We start from the raw sequence: 23843 nt of genomic DNA, 5'->3' as shown, positions 1-23843 counted from the left end.
AAACCTGACACCGTGCGTTCCAAGTGTAGTAACGGACCACTAGACAAACTAAAAAAAGAGTGTCAAAATCAAAATCCACTTGTGTTTTGAAGGCCCCATATACCCACTCTGCATAAGACATGCAGTGCAGGAAGGGGATGTCTAGAGCCCTCCCCACCTCTTTGTACACCTCTATATTGAAAGGGCACTGAAGCAAGAAGTGGTCCATAGTCTCCACTTCATCCCCACACTCCGTCCTCGGACAACCACAGTTGTCCAGAGAACGGCACTTCAAGTTCCCTCTCACATATAGCCTGCCATGGAACGCGAGCCAGGCCTGGTCCCTAAACTTTAAGGGAATCCTTTCCATATTTATCAATCTTAAGCCCTCCCGCAGACTATGGCCTGGGTAATCCTTCAAGGCCAGCGGTGCATGAAAGGCAGTGGCCACGACCCTCTCCCTGAGGAATTTCCCAGGAAGCGATCTGACCTCCTCCGCCGTCACACACCACCGCCTAAGTATTTTCAAGCTCTGGGCAACATAAGCCGGGAGCTTACCATGCTTGACTCTCAGGCTTCTCACTGGCCCGCCACTCTCCCAACAGCTCAGAAAGGGTCTAAACCAAGCCCGAAACAAACCTACCCATGAAGGCGGCTTCTCTTTCAGCATATTACCAAAATTATGTTTTACAAACATAAAAGAGAAGAAAACGATCGGGTTGACCATCCCTAGGCCACCCTCCCGCCTGGACAGGTAGGTTAGCAGTTGAGCTGGAGCTCCTTCCAGTGTTCCTCTCAGACTCAGTCCCTTACAGCAAACTTGCTGGTGGCTGCTAATCACTGGGGAGTTCCAGTCCTTCTTTTCCCATTCATCAGGTGAAGCTGTGCCTGCTGAGAAAGGTAATGTCTGACTCTGATGTCTCGTGTCTGTGTGAGTGTGACCCGGCCAGCCATCCATCACATCTGCAATGTATCAATGAGTGATGACATCATCACGATCCCACAGCCTGCTCTTCTTTTTTTTGCAAATCAGAAGAAATTTAGCAGTTTCATGTTTTGTTGATTTAATAGTTTCTACCATTTTGTAAATTTTTTAATTTATTTATCTTATTTGGAGGGGAGCAAGTAGCTGGTCTTCCCTAGGGCACAAAATAGTCTAGCACAAACCCTGGCTGTAATATATTACATTTTCGATTCTTGGACTTAGATACATTTTAGCTATACTATGCATTGTGGGGTATCATAAAACTATGGGATCTTTGAAGGCTATTAATCTGACTAAACTGTGTGTAGGGTGTATTCTTCATTCTGGTATCTTGTTGATCATCTAGGTCACCCCTGAGTAGCCTCTCCTTGCACACAGAACCAATGGAGTAGGGGAGACTCAGGTATACCTTTATAGACTCAGACTGTCTAACTCTGTGTTTTGTATGTTTTTTTAGTTGCTACATGGAAGTCTACATACAGAATTACTACGGGCCTGCAGTCATTGATGTGGGTCTGTATCAACGTAATAGCTCATACACCCACGATCAAACACCTGATGCAGTGAATGAAGTCCAGAACATACAGTCTCAAGCTGATACAGTTCTGGAGCAGCAGGTGCTTTTTCTGAAATGGCATTTCAGTGGTTTTAATGTTTGCATAACAGCCAGGCAACTAGCATTTTCAGAAGGACAAATTGTCAGTGGAAGCCTCTGTGTTTGAGTCATGACAGGGTTCTGTACAGCAGTCTCTTTCAACCTTTTCAGCATGGAGAAACCCTTGAAATAGGTTTCCGGTCTCAGGGAACCCCTGCTAATAATTACTACATCTACAGCTCAAAGTACATTAGTATGGTGGTCATTGAGAAGAAAGCTCCTTACATTTGTAGTCATTGGGAAGAATCCCCTCTTACAGATAGCCAAAACATTCATTGGTGTCAGTGGTTACTTATCTCAGCTCCAGAAATTTCTTATTGCTAAAGCAACCCCTAGAAACCTCTGGAGGAAATCCAGCATTCCATGCAACCCTAGCTGAGATAGGCTTCCATATGGGGTATCTATATTGCAGCTTGCCAAACCTTAGATGTGATGGCTGCTTTTATTTTTTTCCCCTTTATTTCCACTTTGTGATCCTGCCAGTAACACTCTTCCTGTCCTAGACTGACAATGTTCACCAACACTGTTTGAAATACAGTATCTGTGCAGCATTGCTAGCTCACTGCAGGAAGTTAGGAACACCCTGGATTTCGGAAAAGATCAACAGGTATTTTTGTGCAGTGTTTTTAAAGAGACACAGTTCAGAGGAATCTGCATTTACTGGAAAGATGTGCTATATATATATATATATATATATATATAATATTTTGTAAATACAAAATATTATTGTGGCGCTCTATAGATGATTGTAAAATAAACGCATACAAAGTCCACATATTCCAGTCCTTTTATGATCACCATGTGAAATTACTTCATAATCATTTTTCAAAAATCACCATGTGAATATTCAAGAAACAATCTTCAATTGTGCTGTGCTCCCCTCTCAGGTGTGTACTCATCAGAAATATTTGCCTTCCATTCTCATGGTTGGCATTTGCGCATTTGGATAAATATTTCCCCAAGGAAAAGATTCTTTCTCAAGACACAACACGAATTCCTCCAAAGATGGCTCAGATTCTCCACGATAATAGTACCTCTGACGGATACTCCCAACAAATATTACATAGAAAATGAAAAATAGAGACCCGACATGGTGCAGTATCACTTAAAACTTTTTATTCTCTGCCCGAGAATATATATATATATATTTATATATATATATACAGCAGGTAAAATAAGTATTGAACACTTCACCATTTTTCTTAGTAAATATATTTCTAAAGGTGGCATTAACATGAAATTTTCACCACATGTCGGTAACAAGCCATGCAATCCATACATACACAGAAACCAAAATTCAGAAATTCAGAAATGAAGTTATGTGTAATAAAATGGAATGACAAAGGGAAAAAATATTAAACACATGAAGAAAGGGAGGTGCAAAAAGGCATGGAAAACCAAGACACCCGCGGAAATCTGTCAGTAATTAGAAAGCAATACTGCCCCTTGTCAGTGCAAATTAATATCAGCTGGTTCAGTCTCATTACACAAACATCTCATGATGGGTAAAAGCAAAGAGCTTTCTCAAGACTTTCGCAACATTACTGTTGCAAAACATACTGATGGCATTTGTTAGAGAAGGATTTCTAAACTTCTGAATGTTCCAGTGTTGGGGCCATAATCCAGAAATGGAAAGAACATCATTTCACCATAAACTGGCAATGACCAGGTATTCCTTACAAGATTTCTGACAGAGGATTGAAAAGAATTATCAGAAGCGTTGGCCAAGAGCCAAGGGCCACTTGTGTAGAGCTTCAGAAAGACCTGGAATTAGCAGCTACAATTGTTTCAAAGAAAACAATAAGTAATGCACTCAACTGCCATGGCCTGTATGCACGCTCACCACGCAAGACTCCATCACTGAAAAAAAATCATGTTGAAGCTTGTTTAAAGTTTTCTGCACAACATTTAGACAAACCTGTGAAATACTAGGAAAATATAGTCTGGTCAGATGAGACCAAAATTGAACTGTTTGGATGCCATAATACACACCATGTTTTGAAGATCAAATGGCACTGCACATCACCCCAAAAACACCATACCAACAGTGAAGTTTGGAGGTGAGAACATCATGGTGTGGGGATGTTTTTCAACATATGGTACTGGCTAATTTAATTTAATTGAAGGAAGGGTGAATGGAAAAATGTAGCAAGACATTCTTGATATAAATCTGCTGCCATCTACCAGGATGATGAAGATGCAACGAGGGTGGACATTTCAGCAAGACAATGATTCCAAACACAAAGCCAAGGAAACTCTCGATTGGTTTCAAAGAAAGAAAATATAGCTGCTAGAATGGCCCAACCAATCACCTGACTTGAATCCAATAGAAAATCTATGGAAAACACTAAAGATCAGAGTTCATAGAAGAGGCCCACGGAACCTTCCAGATTTGGAGACTGTTTGTGTGGAAGAATGGGACAAAATCACACCTGAGCAATGCATGCAGCTAGTTTCTCCATACAGGAGGCGTCTTGAAGCTGTCATTACCAACAAGGAATTTTGTACCAAGTATCAAATACATTTCATTGACCGTGTTCAATACTTTTTCTCTGTGTCATTCCGTGTTATTTCACAAAACTTAATTTCTGACCTCATTTGTTTTGGTTTCTTAGTATGTATGGATTGCATGGGTTGTTACTGACATGTGGCAAACATTTCATGTCAGTAGCACCTTTAGAAATATATTTACTGAGAAAAATGGCGACCTGTTCAATACTTATTTTAGCCTCTGTACATACAGTATAATAGAGGTTCTGTCTCTAACAATAGACAGGTCATTGCCTACACATAGAGCACTTCCCCAACATGCAGTGCATTTCCCTATATTTATTTTTCTTTTTATGGACCATGCAAGTACAGAAAAATTCCTGTTTATCTGCCAGAAATGCAGTCCGTTCCTGAGCCTGGGTTCACACTGATGCGGTCCAGAATTCACAGCTTTTTCTGTGTGAATTCGGCACTGCATCAGAATCACACCCCGTTCATGCGAACCCGCTGCGGGTGTGTATGTTAAGTTAACAACACCCCAAAATTGGTCCGCACAATGGGGTGCGATGTGCAGAATCGGATCTCATAGGTGTGAATACACATGTGATCCGATTCTAGTGCGGACTAAAAAAGGGTCCTGCACCTTTTTGGTGCGGGTGCAGTGCAATTTGAGCCATACAAAATATATGGCTACGATCGCAACGCACACAAATCGCATGTGATTTGTACAGGAATGCGGTGCGGTTCCTGTACAAATCATATGCAATGTACCGCACCACATTAGTGTGAACCTAGGCTAAGTTTCCTGTTTTTGACTGACAACACACAGCATTTTCGTGGCCTGAGAGACTGAACTACTCAACCACTTCTGCTCTCGGATATATAAAACATAAGCACCTTGAGAACAATTGTTTTACAGAAAACAGAAACTTTCCTGCAGGTACCCATGTAATTACGTTATCTTTTTTTTAAAGTCTTCATAGGATTGCGGTGGGAATCTACCTACATTATATGCACAAATTACACATGACCATGCTGTCTTTGGTGTAAACATAGTACTGACCTTTTTGTTGTGTTTGGTATTTTTATTCCCTCAGGTAATTACATTACAAAACTGGAACACAACCCAACAAGCAGTAAATGAAGTTCAGACAATTACAGTGACCAAAGATTGTATTGGTCCATGTTCAGACATGTATTACAAACTCATATTTGGGGCAGAAGAAACAGGTAAAAAGTCATGATTTATAATAATAATTTAAAATTAAAGTGTTATGATTTATAATAATAATTTAAAATTAAAGTGTTAAACACAAGGCCCATGGGCCGAATCCGGCCCTCCTGGCTATTTCATGTGGCCCTCGCACCTCTTCTGCAGCTGCGGTATCCCCTTCGTCTCTGCCCCCACCTTGTCTCAGGCTGCAGCAGAGAGGAGGACTGATCTCCACCAGCTTCTTCATGTAGCTGCAGAGAGGCTCATCTCTGCCCCCACCCCCCTGCTCCCTGTCTCAGCAGTTGGCAGCAGAGAGGAGGACAGAACTCCTCCTACAGATCCTTCTCCTCTCTGTGCAGCTGCAGCACCCCCTCATCTCTGCCTCCCCTGGTCTCAGCATTCAGCAGACTCTGACAGCTGACTCCAGCCTTCCTTTGATCCTCCTCCAGACCTTACTCTTTGTGATTCCTCGCTCTTCCCCGCAGCAGAACAAGGTAAGGGAAGTGCAGTGTGAGGTAAGGGAGGGTGGGGGATTCTTGACTTCTGATGGTGGGGGGGAGCTCTTGACAATTGATATAACGGGGGGGGTGCTCTGCACATCTAGTCTTACAAGGCACAACTGGCCTTTTGAGGGCAACCATAATGCTGATGTGGCCTGTGATGAAATTGAGTTTGACGTTCCTGATCTAAAACATACTGTATATATGTCTGAAATCTTGGACTATGTGCTCTGCCTACAACTAGATGGCTTTATCCACTCAACCACCAAAACCATATTTCAGTTTTTGCAATGTTAAAATGCACATTTTAGGCCCAAAGATTAGTTAAACCACCAAACATGATAGATTTTCTGAAAGAAAAGACTCTGGAGAATTAAAATGGTGGTAATTGCAAGATTTTTATGTTATACACCATTAGTGCACAGGTTTATGAAATGCACATTTTTAGTAAGCAAGCTAATTTAATGCACAGAAATACAATATATTACCCATTTTTTTAAATAAAATATAGATATGAGGTTGTGATGAAGAAGTAGATTCCCAAAATGTCAAGCCTTATAAGCTTTTACAGGGTATTACTTTTGAGTTAACCGTGAATGATGGCCCTAGAATGATTGCTCTCAACCCGACACTCATGGTTATATATAACATTAGTAGCACAACTGTCTTATTCATACGTAGGTGCACCTGCCCCATTCATTTATGTTATGTGTGTAGTTTTCCTGTAATGAAAATTGCTCTATGAATGGAGGAGGAAAACCTTTCATTCATCCACCCATCCTCCATTCATAGGGCACCTTTCATTGCAGGAAGCCATAGTGCAGCTTTTGTGAATAGAGGAGGGTGGGATGGAAAGGACTGGTATAGTTAGCACTTTTGAGTCCCTGTGATAGGTCCAGTGGCTTGTATTAACCCCTGCAACACCGGAAGATCACAGCTGCTGGGGTATCGGGGGGAGAGGAATTAAGGTTTCAACACAGAACAGCCACCACAACAAGGGACACTTTTCATTCAATGTAGGTACCCTTCTTTGTGCTCATTAAAAAAATGTTTCACTAAACTTCAGCTTTAAGTCATTTTCCAATGATGTGGAATGTTATGTTGCTGCAGTGGAACGTATTTAGTTTAAAAATAAAAAGCCTTTTCTATGTGCAATATTGCTGACCCCCCAAATATTTTAACACCAAGATCCAAGAAAGGATTCACATGCACACTGTTCAGGTTCAAAATACTTTATTAAGTCTATCGGAGGATTATCTCTGGGATGCTTATCCAGAGTTCAGCTTTAACTGCTTTAGGAACGCCCACAGTATATATAAAAGTACATGATCCAGCTTTTCTGGGTAGAGAGAATGTGTGCCAGTAGTGTATTTATGTTTTGTTCTACCCCAGGCAACACTAAAAATCTGCTGCACACACCGCCCGTCCACCTGCAGCCCCCCTTCCAGGAGAGAAAATCAGTGTCGCACCCTTCCTGGAGTCTGCTCTTCCACTCAGCCCTGGTGCCCCTCAGAAACCTCCATAGCGCAATCACCACCCAGAAACTGGTGCAGGACAACCAGCGTCCCTTCTTGGATCCACCCCCTTGAAAAAGGCCACCCAGGGCAAATACCTTGTTTGCCCCCGACATGTGCACTCCCTGCCTGATCTGTGCTGTCATTTGCTACAGCACAAGTCGGTCAGCAGGTCCCAGCCAATGATTTCTGGGTGGCACCTGCTGATCAGCTTAACGAATCACCGTACAGAGCCCTATGTTTACTAACAATACAGGGCTCTGCACAGAGAGCAGCAATGTGGCTGTGTTTTCTCCCTGCAAAGCAGGAAGAAAAAACACCCACATCTAATAGTAAAAGCAGCACATATTACACATTGATAGGCACACAGTTAACCCTTTGATTGCCCCTACATGTTAAACTCTTCCCAGCTAGTGTCATTAGTACAGTAACAGTGTACAGTATTAGCACTGATCACTGTTTTAGAGTCACTATTGATGTCATTGTCAGTTATTGTTAATCCCTGTCAGTTAGTATCAGATTGCCCGCCACACTATCACAGTCCCACTATAAGTTGATGATCACCGCCATTACCAGTATAGCGTCATAGCTGCAAAAATTCCATTCTATACACCAGAGTTTGTAGACACTATAACGTTTACACAAACCAATTATTATACATTTCATGAATTTTTTTACACTTTGCCCTACATTTATGAAAAAATTAGATTTTTTTTTTCTACTTGAATACTGTAGGTTTTAAAATTAGAAAGTAGAAAATATTGGTCTTTTTTAAAAATTTGTGGTCTTTTTTCTTTTTATATAATACAAAATAAAAAAAGCAGTGGTGATTACCACCAAAAGAAAGTGCTATTTGTATGAAAAAAATTATATAAATTTCATTTGCGTACAGTGTTTCATAATCACACAGTTGTCAGTTAAAGTAGCGCAGTGCTGAATAGTAAAAAAATACCCTGGTCATGAAGGGGATAAAACCTTCCAGGGCTTGAAGTGTTAGTAAAGTTTTTTTGTTTTTATGTTTTACCTACAGGTAAGCCTTTAATAAGACTTACCTGTAGGTACTGTAAATATCTCCTACATGTGCATTGTTTAGAAGACATTTACTTTAGCAGTGCTGTTGATGTTACTGGTGCATGCACACACTCCCAGTGGACGGTGTGCCATCCATTGAGACAGCCGTGCCGCTGCCAAGACTCTTGCCCATGTGCCGGAGTGACGTAATCGTGGCGTGACCAGTCAAATGGCTGCAGCCTGCGAACATGCAAAGAAGACCGGGTGAAGATGGAAGCCCCTAGTAGCCATGACAGCACTCTGCTGGTGGGCTTTGTTTTCAGGTCTTTCATAATGTGCTAGTATTCAATGTGTATTAGCACATTATTCTCTTAACATGCAGTGAGAAAATGTTTTGTTTAATTTTTTGCGGTTTACTACCACTTTAGGTGGTTAACCAGGGTTCCAATTGGTAGATCCCTTCCAATTTGCTCCAGAGCAAATGAGATTAGTTGCTGAATATTTATGGATGTTTGACCATTGCTGAAGTTATTTTCTGCAAAACATAGTAGAAGCACACTAATTATATAAGGTAATTAACTAAATATGATGTACAAGAAACAGAATATTGTTTTTTTACTGTTTTTAATACATTTCTATAATATTGTATCACTTCATTTTAATTTTCTAGATTTGTTGTCAGCTGATGCAAGTGCTGCAGATGTTCAGTCGGCATTAAATAAACTGCAGTCTATACAGCCAGATACAGTCAGTGTGGTTATGGAAACTAATGATAGCCAGAATGTGTATACAGTGACCTTCAATTCACAAAGAGGTGCGATATTATTGGACACTTCATGAGATTAAATCCTATATACTATATACTATATACTATATAATTATAACTGAAATCAAGACCTTTGCTCTTTTTCACCTCGAGCAGAGACCTTCATATGATAGCTTTCTGTTACCTAATCTGCTTACTCCTCAACTGTCCCTATATTGGTGGAATGGTCCACGTCTTTCTCCAGTCTATAGGTGGGAATCTTTTTGTCCTATTTTTTTATATTCTGTTTCTTCATCTTTTTCTTTCATTCTAGACTAGTGGGGAAGGTAGGTTCATGTTGTAGGACCATGCCTTTTTTAAAATATTTTTTTCTGTTATTTGTGAGTTCTCTATGGCAGTGGTTCTCAATCACTGGGCCACAGCTTCCCTTCTCCTGGGCCTCCAGGCAGTTGCAGATCCCTTAACCTCCTACAGTGCCTCCCAGCTACCATATTGCCCCCCAACCCCTTACAGTGGCCTACAGTTCCCCCAGGCCTTATGAGAGCCATCGGCCTCCATAGTGACCCCTACCCCCCAGCCTGCTGCAGAGCCTCCAGTCCTCCATAGTACTCCAACCTCCAACAATGTCCCATTGTACCCTCCAACCTCTCACAATGCCCCCCAACATGGAGGAACTCTTGAAATAACGTTTTGTTCTCGGGAAACCCCTGTCAATATACACAGCTCAAAGTACATTTGTGGTCATTGGGAAGAATACCCTCCTTTCAGATCGCTAAAAATATCATTGGTATCAGTGGTTACTTAATTTTGAGTTAGAACTTGCTCATTGCTCAAAGAACCCCTAGCAACCCTCCAAGGATTCAATGTAACTATGTTATAAAATCCATATCTAGAATTCAGCTTTAAACCTTCTTTATTAAATGTTTTCTTTGTGCTGTTTCAATCAACAGGAGAGTTCCCATTGCTTTCATATGACATTTTGTATGGAAGCAATATGACTGTGGATATTGTAGAGCAAACAAAAGGTATCTCAAACATGGAAACCTTCACGCTGGTGTGGGACAATGTTTACTCCAAAGCCCTGCCTGTAAATGCATCAGCTGCAGAGGTAGGTTGAATATATATACACATGAGATGTTGATTTAAATATGTGAAAATCTAACATACCTTAGCTTCTTAATACTGAGTCAAAACAAAAAAGGTTCTATATATAACCCTATCTCTTGACTTCCTGCTGTCCTTAAGGAGAAACTTCACCATCCTCAGGGTACATTTTGATCTTTTCTCCCTCTTTTCTTCTCCTCTGGGTTGAGATGAAATACCATACCCACACATCCAGTGATTTCATCTTCATTGCTGATGTTATCAGGAGGCTGACTTTCTCTTTTGGGCTCTAGCAGCCAGCCTTCTGATGACACTCCACTGCACGTGCTCAGTGTGTTCTAGATAACCCCAAGGCCTTCTAGGACTTGTGACATGGGTATCCCGAGAGGCTTTGGTCTTGAGGGATGTCATTCTTGCCTAGGCGAGAAAGGCCAAAGCAAGGTCTGCACTTTGGAAAAAAAATTTTTTGTTTTTTTAAATTAATGAAATCGTATAAGAGGAGTAAAATGCAAGGAAGATATGAAAGTGAGTGAAGGTCCACTTTTAAGTTTGTCCTACTCCTTGGGATAGCTTAAAGTGGTATTAAAGCCAGACACATGAATGTAATATATTATAGATGACCAATTTGTAAATGTGGTGGCTGTCTTTTTTCTTTTTTTAAGAATTTTTTTCCCCCTTTAATTTCACTTGGTGATCATAGGCAGTAGCACATCTCCTTCCTTATGGTGTCTGCACTCTTGATCGAGACACCTTTGGACACAAGTGTTGTCAGTTTTGACAGAGGGTAGTGTTAGATGCACTAGCAGATTTAGATGGACTTGGCTAACAAATTAAAGCCAAACTCCAGCTAGCACTTCTTAACCACTTGCCTACCAGGCACTTATACCCCCTTATTTACCAGGCCAATTTTCAGCTTTCAGCGCTGCCGCACTTTGATTGACAATTGCGCGGTCATGCAACATTGTACCCATATGAAATTTTGATCATTTTTTTCTCACAAATAGAGCTTTCTTTTGATGGTATTTAATCGCCACTGGGCGCTTTACTTTTTGCGCTATAAATAAAAAAATTGCAAAAAATTTGAAAAAAAAAAAAAGCTTCTTTGTTTCTATTATAAAATTTTTCAAACAGGTAATTTTTCTCCTTCACTGATGTGCATTGATGAGGCAGCACTGATGGGCACTGATAGGCGGCACTGATGGGCACTGATAGGCAGCACTAAAGGGCACTGATAGGAAGTACTAATGAGGTGGCACGGATAGGCGGCATTGATAGGCAGCACTAATGAGGTGTCACGGATAGGCGGCACTAATATGCAGCACTGATAGGCGGCACTGATAGGTGACACTGATGATGGGTACTGATAGACGGCTCTGACTGGCATCACTGCTGGGCACTGACTGGCGGCACTGACTGGCACAACCGCTGGGCACTGACTGGTGGCACTGACTGGCAGCACTGGTGGGTGGCACTGGTGGGCACAGGTGGGTGGGCACAGGTGGGTGGCACTGCTGGGCACAGGTAGGTGGCACTGCTGAGCACAGGTGTGTGACACTGCTGGGTGGCACAGGTGGGTGCATTGCTGGGCACAGGTGGGTGATCTGCTGGGCACAGGTGGGCGGAGCTAGTGGGCGCACTGCTGGGCACAGGTGGGCGGAACTTGTGGGTGGCACTGCTGGGCACCGATCATCAGGGCACTGATCATCAGTGCCCTGATGATTGGTGCCAATCCTCGCTCTGACAACTGCCGGTTCTCGGCAGTACTTTCCTCACGATCTGACAGCGTGAGGAAAGTGCAGCCGAGAACCGGCAATTGAATTTCCTAGTGATCAGCGTGTCATTGGACACAGCTGATCACATGGTAAAAGGCCGCTGTGATTGGCCTTTTACCACATCACGTGATCAGCTGTGTCCGCTGGACACAGCGATCACGGAGATCGCCGGGTGCGCGCCCCCTGGGGCACGCAGGAGAGCGCGTTCTGGGAGGACGTCATATGACGTCCACCCAGAACTGGCCGGCCGCAGTGCAGCCGTCATTCGGCTATCTGCGGTCGGCAACTAGTTAAAGCTCTTTTGGCCCTATTTCACTCTTGTTACCAGGGACCGACTGACCATTTGGAAACTCGGTCGCTGCCCAAGGGCCCGGGGTCAGTAGGGGGCCCCATGAGATGCCCCTGGTACCTTTTTCATAGGCTTTTTTGAGTTTAGGCAAGGACACAGGGGCCCCATGATCCCCTATTGCCCAGGGGCCCCATGAGTTGTCAGTCCGCCCCTGCTTGTGACCTAGATTCAGGTGACAGTGGGCTAAGGTCTGCTGTCAGTTGATGCCACTGAGCTGGAGAGATCCTAAGAGCCTAAACCAGCCGCTCCCACCCCCTGCACAGCCCAGACATCTGGAGGGACAGAGCACAGACGCTGACTCACAGTCTCCGCTTTCTGCTCAGAGCAGACCCAGCAACTGCATGATCAGTGGTCGTTCAGTTCTCGGTCTTTGAGGCGGCAGTGGACAGATGCAGCATCGGACCAAGTATCCACCTAGGTGAGTATAAATGTTTGTTTATTTTTTTGAAAATACAAACTTCTCTTTTAAAATACAGCAACAATTTTTTTTCTTTTGGCTGTACATAAATTAATTGAAGCTGACCACTGTAAGCACCCCGTCCTCAATCTTCTAACTGCCACTTTTGCTGAACTGCTTGATATTGTAAAGGAAGTTAAAAAATAACAAACATACTGGCTGGAACACCAGGTGCAAATAAAGGAAAAAAGGCTAAAAATAGGAAACTAATGTAGCCATCACATCACAAGAAGAATATTAAAAAAGGAAAATTGAATGTCTGAATATGACAATTTTTCTTTCCTGATAAGCTCCATGTCAGCGTACCACTAGTTAATGCTGATGTGGAGCCATCAGGAAAATTGAACATCCAAATATTTACCTCAATTTTCCTTTCCTGACGAGCTCATGTCATCACAAAATAGTGGTAGGCTGACCCATGGAGCCATCAGGAAATATTTGTTTTAAGGTTTAATATCACTTTTAAGATTGGCTATCAAGGGAATGGAATCCCGGGAATGCTTCCTTTCATATATCACCAGAAAATATTTCCTGTCTGTTTCTCCTGCCATCATCACAATTTTTTGCACATGCTTTTCGACATGCTTTTTGACATTTAGCATATGATATGTAGATATGATGATTAAAAGCCAATAGAGTATCTTTGCAGTATAGCCCAACCATTTCTTACAGCATTTCCCTAAAAATTGGACTTTAGGTGCATAAACACATTCACCACAATGTCGTCACTAGAATGAATCAGATCACCGTTTGTGCAAACACCCAGCTTGGAGGAACTAGCAATTACAAGCCATTATTTATCCTAAATTATGGAACCATCTTTATATTGTATTTATATGTAGTGGTCATCCCACATCAGTAAATCTTCTTGTGATTCATGTCAGAACAATTAATTTGGATAGTCTTTTTGTTTAATCCCTCTTAAACTTTTGCATCCCTATAGATCTTCAAGTTATTAACATAAACCATAGTAGGCGGCCCACTGATCACTATCATCTCCCTTTTGTAAAGTCAACTCAATTATGACTCAACACTGAAGTGACCATCTTAGCTAAATCCACCCTAGCATGGAGGTTTTAAGGGGAATGTCATTTTTTAGCAAACTGAAAGAAATGTGTAGCTTTACTGACTTCAACATTTAACAAATGTTGGTTACCTGGCAGTCACACTAGGTTATGGGCTTTATTACTTTCTAAGGGATTTAAATGTACATGAGATTCATAATCTGGAAATGTTGTGTATACTTTATTATGTGTGTGCAAGCCGCTGGATCAAAATGATAACCAGGTAGCTAGCATTTTCAGAAGTAGGGGCCAGCAAAGGCAGCCCAAATATCACAGTATCAAAGACTTTGCAAACTTTAGAACAGCTGTATTGTTGCCTGAGTTGTATTAGTAGCTCATTGATTGGTATCACTTGTTGCCTGGGATTGCTCATTAATAAACAAAGTTACACACTATATCCTTTGCACTGTAAAAATATTACAGTTGAAAAAGTAATTATAGTGGTTTTCCCATTTTTTTAATATTTAGTGTCTCTATGCTCTATGGGGTCTATTTATAAAAAAAATTTGCAGAGCCATTCATCCTGTGGAACTGCATGTACATTCATGCTGTGCGAATGGGGAAAAAAATAAAATGTTACTAGGTTATTTTCTCTCCAGGTCTAATGTTCTTCATTTATACAGAACAGAATGGATCAGGAAAATACTACATTATGGCCACTAGCTGGAGCTGATGATAATCAGAAATAAATATTTATGTACTAGTCAAAAGGGAAATCGCAAAAAATGGAGGAATTTAGAGGCACCGAATAAACAGAGAAACTTAAAACTAAAATATTTATTATAATTGGTTAAATGCAAAAATATACAGTGCATATAAAAACACAATGAAAATTGGTCCAAAGTCATAATTATGAAACAACAATGAGATGCAAAAACATAGCCATGCATATAAAACTCTGACACGTTTCAATTCTTTGGTGTGAATCTTCATCAGTGAATGTGTATCCCAATGGTACATTAGGACCAATAATTACATAGTAAACATATTTTTCCTAGAGGGGGAGGAGCAACTAGACCCATAGAACCAGTCAGGTACAAATCACTGAAGTACAATGGATGCTGTAAGAGTTTCCCCCTAATAATTTGTCGGGAAAAGTACTAATGGGACCTCCATATCCAGATAGATGGAAACCAAGAAAACTTGGTAGCATGACCATCAAGCCACCAATAAAAAAGGCAGCTCCAGAGAATAGTTGAGCAGCATATCCATTTGGTTGTCCCATTTATTCATTGGTTGATGGAGATATGGCTGGTATGTCTCCTCCTGTAACTTCATAGTCCTCCAACTTTCTAGTACTTGTAGCCACTTTAATGAAAGCTGTAGATTTAATATTATTGAAAGTAAATTTTGAAATTACAGTAGCATGTTAAAACTTATGAGATTTTAGTGGTTAGGTTAACATACATGTTCAGTGTATGTATAGTGCATGTATTTGCATACATTGTCAGTGTTTCTGTGTTTGGTCTTATACATATTCTTTGGCTCCTATATTGTGCCAATTGTTTTCTAAATTCCAATTTCATTTTTCTCACCCTTGATTTACTTGGAAAGTTGTAGAACTGAATTGTAATTTTTTACTTAATAACTGCCACCGGTATTATTATTATTATCTTTAAACTTTTATATCTCTTTAGGTCCAAACAGCTGTTTTAGACATGGTTAGTGGCAAATGTTCTGATGTAATTGCTAATCTAAAGGAAGGATCATCTGTCAAGTACTTCAGGAACTATGAAACCGATTCCACTTCGGTAATTTACATATTTATGTTTTAGTTTTCTGCAAACATTTGATCAAATTAAAGTGTTACTAAACCCTGGACCCTGCAGTCACTATTTCTGGTCTCCCACAGAACATGGAAGTGCAATTATTTTAGTACATATAAACTGCTAAATACCTTTTCACATCAGCCATTAGAACAGTCTTGTGACTTCTATCAGTGTCCAGCAGAGCTGGTTAACGCTTGTAGGAGGAGTTTTTTTTCTGCTCTAGGAGGATACAGAACCCTTGATCTCTGTCTGGACAGTGCTGATTGGCCCTGCACTCCCCCAAGAAAAAAAAACATCTCTAGCAATACACATCAAAATGAGCATGTGCAGAGTGTCTCCACACACTACGTCTTATCAGGAGATAAGAGGGGGCCACTGGAAGAAGGGGGGGATCAGAGAAGTCAGGATCAAACAGCATTTTTACACAATACAGAGGATTAACCTCTTAGGCTCCATAGTGAGTATAACAAACATGCTTTACTGCATATACAGACTGATTTTACTGTTATGGGTTTAGTAACACTTTAATGCAATACTCTTCAGTGTGTGTTACCCTTTATAAAACCATGGAGGAAGTAAGACTCGGTCATTACATATGCAATATGTGCTTCTTAGTGTCACACAATAGTTGTGCTGTTTTTCTCAAAGTAAAATCTATCCTTTTGCTCAGACTTTTCAAAAGCAATAGACTCATTGGGGGAGATTAATTAAAGTTGGTGCACTCAGAATCTGGGGCAGCTGTGCATGGAAGCTAATCAGCTTCTAACTTCAGCTTGTTCATTTAGGCTTTGACAATAAAACCTGGAAACTGGTTTCTATGCAGAGCTGCACTATATCTTGCAGATTTAGTAAATAACACCCACTGTGGCAGGGGAGGACTGGACTGGGGGCTAGTGGCTCTAATAGGAGTTACTTCAGCAGACATTGATCAGAGCAAGACCCACATTCAGTGACACATGTTCGGTTTTATAGTGCTTCCTGATCTTTATCCAGACCTGTTATCACCACTTCTGGTACAGGGGAGTCTTCCAGCACCAACCTCCTCTGTGGCTCCGAGATGTCATGTGACCGTATGCCGAGAGTTGCAAAGTATGCTAACACTGGTAGATGTGAAAATATGTGTCACAAACTGTGCTTATTAGAAACACCCTCCTCTCACCCACCTAGCACGGTACACTTTCTTTGGCCCACAAAATCTGAAAGGACCACTTGGTTGTGTTTTTCCTTCAGGTCAAAGGTTCCCAGTCCTCCCCCGTTATTTGACTAAATGATTTTTTATCTCCACTATGTATATTTTTTTGGTCAGGATGCAAACACATTGACTGAAATAACAATTATGTAAGAGCCCATGTTGATGGTCTTTTGCTTGCTTTAATGGGAATGCAAAACTCACTTTAAGCTGGCCAAATGTAGGTCAGAAAGAGGCCAACCGCAGGTAAAATGCATCTGTTAGAGCATTCTGAATTATTTCAGAAGTATCTCAAACTGTACTGTCAACACAAACCTAAAGCCCATCAACACAGACCTTAACAATGGAATGACCAGCTTTACCATTATCATGTACATGGACTCTCTCCAGGCTCCTTATTGCATGTAACATGGGAGTTTCCACCAAATACACCTTCCTGCCCCAAGTCTGTCTTCCTTGGGTTGTGTAAAACCAAATGTCCCACCTAAGTTTCAGCAAATTCTTGTCCATTGCTTGGTGCCTGGGACAGCATTTTATGAGCTTGGAAGATTGGACACTTGGTCTTTTACCTGTCCAAGAGATACAGTGACTCAATTTTGCTATAAACACACACACTCAGATTGAACTGGATGGACTAGTATCTTTCTTCAACCTTACCAATTATGTAACTATGTACCTTTAATTGTACACAACTGCCATTTTTTTAGTTTGCATGAAAGCTTTAGAGATTCTAATAAAGGTCTGTCTCTGGATTACCTGATCCACTTGAATCATCCACCTCATGTGTAGAAACTACGTTCTGTCACTACTATCTACAACAACATCCCTGCCCACACATACACATATGAAGAAGCCTGGATTATGGTCTCCCTGGCACCCAATTTCTACAGCCTACCTTATGCCAGAGAACCTCTTGCCACCACCAGCTGTAGCCCCTAATAGGCTAAATGCTACTTTAACATACACACGAATCAGCACTTTTATTTGTTGAACATGTACATCACAAAGCAGAATTCCATGCAAATGTAAATTTAAAGTTGTATTGATTAGACGTGCACTCTGGAAATTTTTGTTTTTGTTTCATTTTGGATGCATTTGTTCATTGAAGAATTTTTGTTTTGTCATATTCGTTATGAATATGACTCAGAATTTGCTTCGTATCTGCAGCATTCTTTTCGTATATTCGTTGGTCCAGGTGGATTCGAAAATGATTGTGTTTTTTTCAGAAGAGTGCTATATATTTAATATATTATCAAATCGGATGGTTTTGAATTGGAAGGATTCAATATTTTCGGGAGCTACTCCAACCCACCAAGAGAAATGGCATGAGCTGATTGGACAATATCGACTGACGTCATGTCCATCGAATTAACGAATAGAATGAAATTCAGATCCATTCGTTATCTGAACAATCTAACGAATTTGAAAATTGAATTAATTTTCCTAGGGGCCTGAACTACTATCCATCCTGTGACATCATCCAAATGAAACAAATGCATTACTTAATTTCGTTAAACATTTTTTGGGGATTCGTTGAAATTCATGACTATGTCCTTTCGGAGATTCTGATGAATGAAAATTTCCTCCGAAAAATAAATCATAATGAAACAAAACACATAAGTCTTATTGATATTATGACAGCATCAACAAAGAAATGGGAGGGCTGAAATAACTTTTCCTGGAGAATAAGCAGCTGCTGGAACCCTCCAGTGTCGGTCCACGTTGAAAATGTGTGTTAGAGTTCAGACTAGATTATAAAAGTAATCATGTGATCAAATGCCTAGGCTTTTGGTCACCTGAGGGAGCACTAGAGGGGAAACTGGATCAGCATTTTCTCCATGAAAAGTAGGTATAATAGCCTTTTTGTTATTCTCAATTTGTTCATTCCTGCAGACTGTTAATATAGCTTTATGTTAATATTTGGGTATAGGAACGCATGTTAAATCTTAAGTCATTTAATCTAAGCATATTGCTTTTTTATAGTCTTGGTATAAGAACTATGTGACATCTGAGGCTGAGCCATTCTGTGGACGATATTCCTTGAAGAATCCTAATCTGCTGTACAATTCAACAGAAGTGAAATCCACAACCCAAATGCCATATGGTCCCATTTCATTGACTTCATATAGAAAGGTACAAATGTAAACTGTCTATGTATTACATATACAGAAAAAAACTAATTTTGCATCTTTTATGTGATCATTATTTATTTTAAGGAGCCAACATATTTTGTGGTGCTGTACTTCAAATAATTAATGTGTAGTAGTCACAAACTTCAAAATATGCATAAACATTACACAAAAAGGGGTCTGTTTAGCTCCTGGGACCAAACCCCTTCGGGTCTATTATTAAGAAATTTATGGTGAGGATGTCTCAAGCATTCACAAAGCTATCACAAACAACTCATTTATTTTGCCTTATATGTTTATTTCTTATGATTGTCAGCTGTATCTAGTGACAATATTTTCCTGATTGAGGTATTTTAGGAAAATGCTGCATTATGGAGCTGTTGATTATAGGAAATAAAGATATTGTACAAAATATAGGCAATATTCACGTTGGCTGAGCAAATGCTTGAGTTCTTTTATAAGTAGATCCCAAAGGGTTTGGCCCTAATGAGGTCAAGCACATCTAAACCCAAAAACATAATACAATATATTGCTCCTTACCAGTCATTAGATGTGGTTGCGGCATTACTTTTTATTTTTTTGGCTTGTTTTCCTTCATAGTTACCTTTTGAGCCCACAGGTAACGCAATCCCTGTCCAAAGCTGACATCACTCGCTCATTATACTGCATTTATGGAGGAACAGCTATGTCAGTATAGGGCAGAACTACGAAACACCTCCCTCACTCCTCATCTCCATAATATAGGTGTGGAGGTGTTCTGTAGTTTACAACAGATAACTGAGACACCTGATACCATAGCCTGAGATTTCATTTCAGTCCAAAGGAATTAACAAGGGCAAAAAGCCTTCTAAAGGGATCAGCAGATGTTTTTTGTAATACCGTGGCCACATATAGGGATTGGCCAGCTGCAATATATTTCATGCTCAACTTAACCCAAACCTTTTGGTTAGTGCAGAGAAAGGTTAGAGCACCTATTAGGCTTTTTATTGCTTGATACTCCTTATAAGAAGAAGAGAGTGCCAGACTCATAATTAAAATCCCAGAGAAATTGATTATTCAGAAACCAACAAGTTTTGGTGACCCTTCCTTCAGAGCTAATAGGGGTGGGTATTCGGTATATGAGAGATAGACATGAGCAGAACGAAAAAATTAATTTTGTATTGTTTTTTTAAGTTACTGATTTTGTCTTGTTGCATTCATTAAATTTGGATGATTCATTTTCGTAATTCGTTTCATTTTGTTTCAATTTCAAATGGATTTGAATTTTTGGAAGTATTCTAATTGAATCAAAAACATTGAATCAATCCAAATTCATTGTGAAGAATAGCTGGTTGTTAAGGAGCAGGCAGCCGTCACATCCTTAACAACCAAGACTCATCTGCTGTCAGTGGGATTTCTAACTGACAGCAAAATGTAAACAAAATGTAAACAAACAAGCCTGGCTTTCAAAATAAAATAAAATAAAAAAAACAACATGGGGGTCCTTCCCTCTCAGCCCGTTGGGTGTGGTGGGGAACCCCACAGGAAAAAAAAAATGGCATGTGGTTTCCCCTTCTTCCCAAAAAAATCCATACCAGACCCTAAGGTCTGGTATGAATTTTAAGGGGAACCGCATGCCAATTTTTTTTTAAATGGTGTGGTTCTCCCCATAATCCTTACCAGACTCTTATCCGATCCTGCAGCCTGGCAGACCAGGAAAGGGGGGGGGAGACAAGGGAGTGTCCTCCTCCTAAACCATACCAGACCACATGCCCTGATCATGGGGGGGCTTTAACAAGGGTGCCCGCAGATCCCACTCCCCAAATAACAAAATAATACTGCCTACCAAACACGATACTTCCTGTCCAAGGACACACATGCCAAGTGACAGGTAGACATGGGAGCAGATGTAACTGAGTGTCCCCACCCCCATGTTTACCTGTCATTTGGCCTGTGGCCCTGGATGGCAGTGGGAGGCTTTGTTTTTTTCTGTGCTGGTCAGCATTGTTTTTTGGGTTTTTTTTTAAATAAAGGACTTGTCAAAAACTGTGTTTGTGTTTTTATTTACCTTTTGAGACTTTTTTTGGTGAATGAGTAGGGGTACTATGTACACCATATTTACCCACATGAGGGGGAGGGCGGGATCTGGGGGCACCCTTGGTAAAGGGGCCTTTCAGATTCTGATAAGCCACCATCCACAGACCTCCACAACCACCAGGGCAGGGTTGTGGGGAAGAGGCCCTTGACCACATCAACAGGAGGAGAAGGTGCTTGAGGGGGGGCATGTTGAGGGCATGTGGTCTGGTATGGTTCGGGAAGGGGGGGGTGCTTGCTCTTCCCCCACTTGCCTGGTATGTCCAGCTGCATGTTTGCATAAGTGTCTGGCATGGATTTTGGGGGGACCTTATGTATTTTTTTTTTCAATTTTGGCACGGGGTTCCTCTTAAAACCCATACCAGACCTAAGGGTCTGGTATGGATTTTGGGGTGACCTGATGCTGTTTTTAATTTTGGCATGGCGTTCTGCTCAAAATCCATACCACACTCTAAGGGCTGGTATAGATTGAGGGAGGACCCCCACTTTTTTTTTTTTTTTCTTTACATTTTTAATGCTATTCCAGATATAAAAAATTAATGCCAAAGATACCTAACTCCGAAATTCTGAATTTTGGAATTTCGGAATTCCTTTTATTACTTTGGCATTCGTTTTGTATATTCAGAATAGCTGGTTGTTAAGGAGTGGTCTGCTGCCATGTCCTTAACTATTTTTCATCTGTTGTCAGATGAAAAATTAGCAACCAGCTATTATTTAAATCAATTCTGATCATTTGTTTCATTTGGATGCTTTAAACATCTAAATAAACAAATGAATTTCATTGTTTCATTATAATTTTTTTTCGGATTCACTGAAATCTGTTACTACATCCGAATCTCCGATTAACGAAAATTTTGTTCGAATTTTGATTTGGAATGAAACGAACTGCACCTGTCTACTGAGAGACTTTAGGATGGGGACATTTTATATATAGCAAGATGGCTACAGCAGCTACAGTATATAGCCCAGTAAACAAGTTGGCTTGCTTTTGTGGATGCCTCTGATTGATTTACCTGGACTTTGAATCCTTGCTCTGGAGCTGTTTTCTTCCTATACATCATGCATCTGTCTGGAGCACATGTGTCAAACACAAGGTGCACAGGCCAAAATCCAGCCCACCAGGTCATTGCATGTGACCCTCGCACCTCTCTGACAGTGGCACCCCCTCATCTCCACCCCCACCTTGTCTAAGCCTTAGGCAGCAGCAAGGAGGAGGGAACTACTCCTACAGATCCTGCACCTCTCTGTGTGGCCACAGCACCCCCTTGTCTCCACCTCCCTTGGTCTCAGCACATTCAACTAACTCATGGCATGGCAGCTAATTCCAGCCCTCCTCTGGCCTCCAGACCCTGCACTTTCTGCTTCCCAGCTCTGCTCTGAACAAGGCAAGGGGAGTAAGGGTGGATGGGGGATTCTTGACTTCTGATGGTGGAGAGGCTTTTGACATCTAGTCAGAGATACAACCAGCTGTTGAGAGCAACTGTAATGCTCAAGTTCTGACATCCCTGATCTAGAGACTTTTTGGTTGAGAGCAGCTGCACAAAATACGTACCTTTTTTCAAATTCCTCCTTTATTTGAGGTCCATAGCTTCTCATTCTCAACATCTGCCATAGACTGTTATTGCTCTCATTCTCATTTTTTTTTCCTCTTCCTGTAAGGAGAGGTGGCTCTCCACTGGGGATGTAGACCAAAGGGAAAAACACATGTTATACAGTGAAGAAGGGTTGGAACTTTTGGCAATCTTTTTTCTTTTTGGTGTCTTTGCCTTCACGCCTCTGTGACAACCACCATTTTATGTGCTGGTGCGACAGGAGAACTTCCCCAAAATGAGGGAAGTGATCTTCTCATTCTCACCAGAAAAAGTGTTCCTGCTGAAAGATTTACTCTTTTTATTGTTTTGGTGACAACTGCAAGCTATCAGATAGGCCAAACTTCCCTTCTGATCAATTTAGTCTCGATTTAGATCAGCTTGGATCCAACTGAATGGGTCAGCCAGGGTGCAAAATTATTGATCATTTTGCATTGATCATCAACACTGTGATACTGTACTTTGGTAATTAATTTGAAAAGTGTTTGTCATATCAATCAAGTTGGTTGTTGACTTTAGACTGATTATTCCTGATATGTGCCGGCTGTGCCCTGTACTTGTATGAAAAAGTGTTCTGTTATCTGTGTATTGCTTCCTGTGTGTGAAATCCCTGGTGTTCCTGCCAGTCCCTCTACTTTCCTATTAAAAAATGACCACAGTAGGCATGAGAGCATAGCATGGTCAGTTCTCTAGATATGCTAAGAACTCAGGCTGTTCTCCTCCAATGAACAGACTTGTCCTGACACACCATCCTGCACAGCCATTCACTGGGAAGCTCAGTGTGCTGTTGTTTCTCCTCCCCCAGCTTTAATGTAAAAGAGAACAGAGGGAATGTGATCACTCACAAAAAAGGGAAAGGTATTTATAATTTTTTTAATATCTATAAACAAATATTTGGCATTACATTCCTATTTTAAACTGATTGAGTTGTTTTACAAAGTGATTGCTAAGAATCACTTTAAGTGACAGGAATTTACATCTTTGTTGTGTGTTAGCGTGCATGACATTGACGTGGTTGTAAAAGTAGTAGAGGTTTTTTTTTACCCTAATGCATTTTCTGCATTAAGGTAAAAAAACTCTCCACTAACGTTTGCCCCCCTCTTCCAAACTCTACATACTTACTTAAGTCCTCTTACTAATCGAGGACTGTCCCTTCTGCAGCCCGACTCTCCCCTCTACCTGGTCTCACAGGAGACACTGAGAGCAGCGACAGCCATAGGGGGCGTGGATTACCA

The 23843-nt window shown here is 40.9% G+C and overlaps 1 protein-coding gene across 1 annotated transcript in view; it reads left to right on the top strand.

The window, feature by feature from the left end:
* LOC149470394 (fibrocystin-L-like) overlaps positions 1–23843 on the top strand; it is a 209947-nt gene that overhangs the window by 52302 nt on the left and 133802 nt on the right. The window contains exons 15-20 of the mRNA XM_089664463.1: positions 1422–1581; positions 5207–5339; positions 9018–9161; positions 10064–10221; positions 15497–15610; positions 18801–18950. Of these exons, the coding sequence (XP_089520589.1) occupies positions 1422–1581; positions 5207–5339; positions 9018–9161; positions 10064–10221; positions 15497–15610; positions 18801–18950 (859 nt within the window). The remainder of the gene's footprint in view (positions 1–1421; positions 1582–5206; positions 5340–9017; positions 9162–10063; positions 10222–15496; positions 15611–18800; positions 18951–23843) is intronic.

The sequence above is a fragment of the Staurois parvus genome, unplaced genomic scaffold, assembly GCF_062004578.1.
Source record: "Staurois parvus isolate SC_StPar_1 unplaced genomic scaffold, SC_StPar_1.0 ptg000047l, whole genome shotgun sequence".
Lineage (NCBI taxonomy): Eukaryota > Metazoa > Chordata > Amphibia > Anura > Ranidae > Staurois > Staurois parvus.
This window is presented reverse-complemented; position numbering and strand designations above follow the sequence as displayed.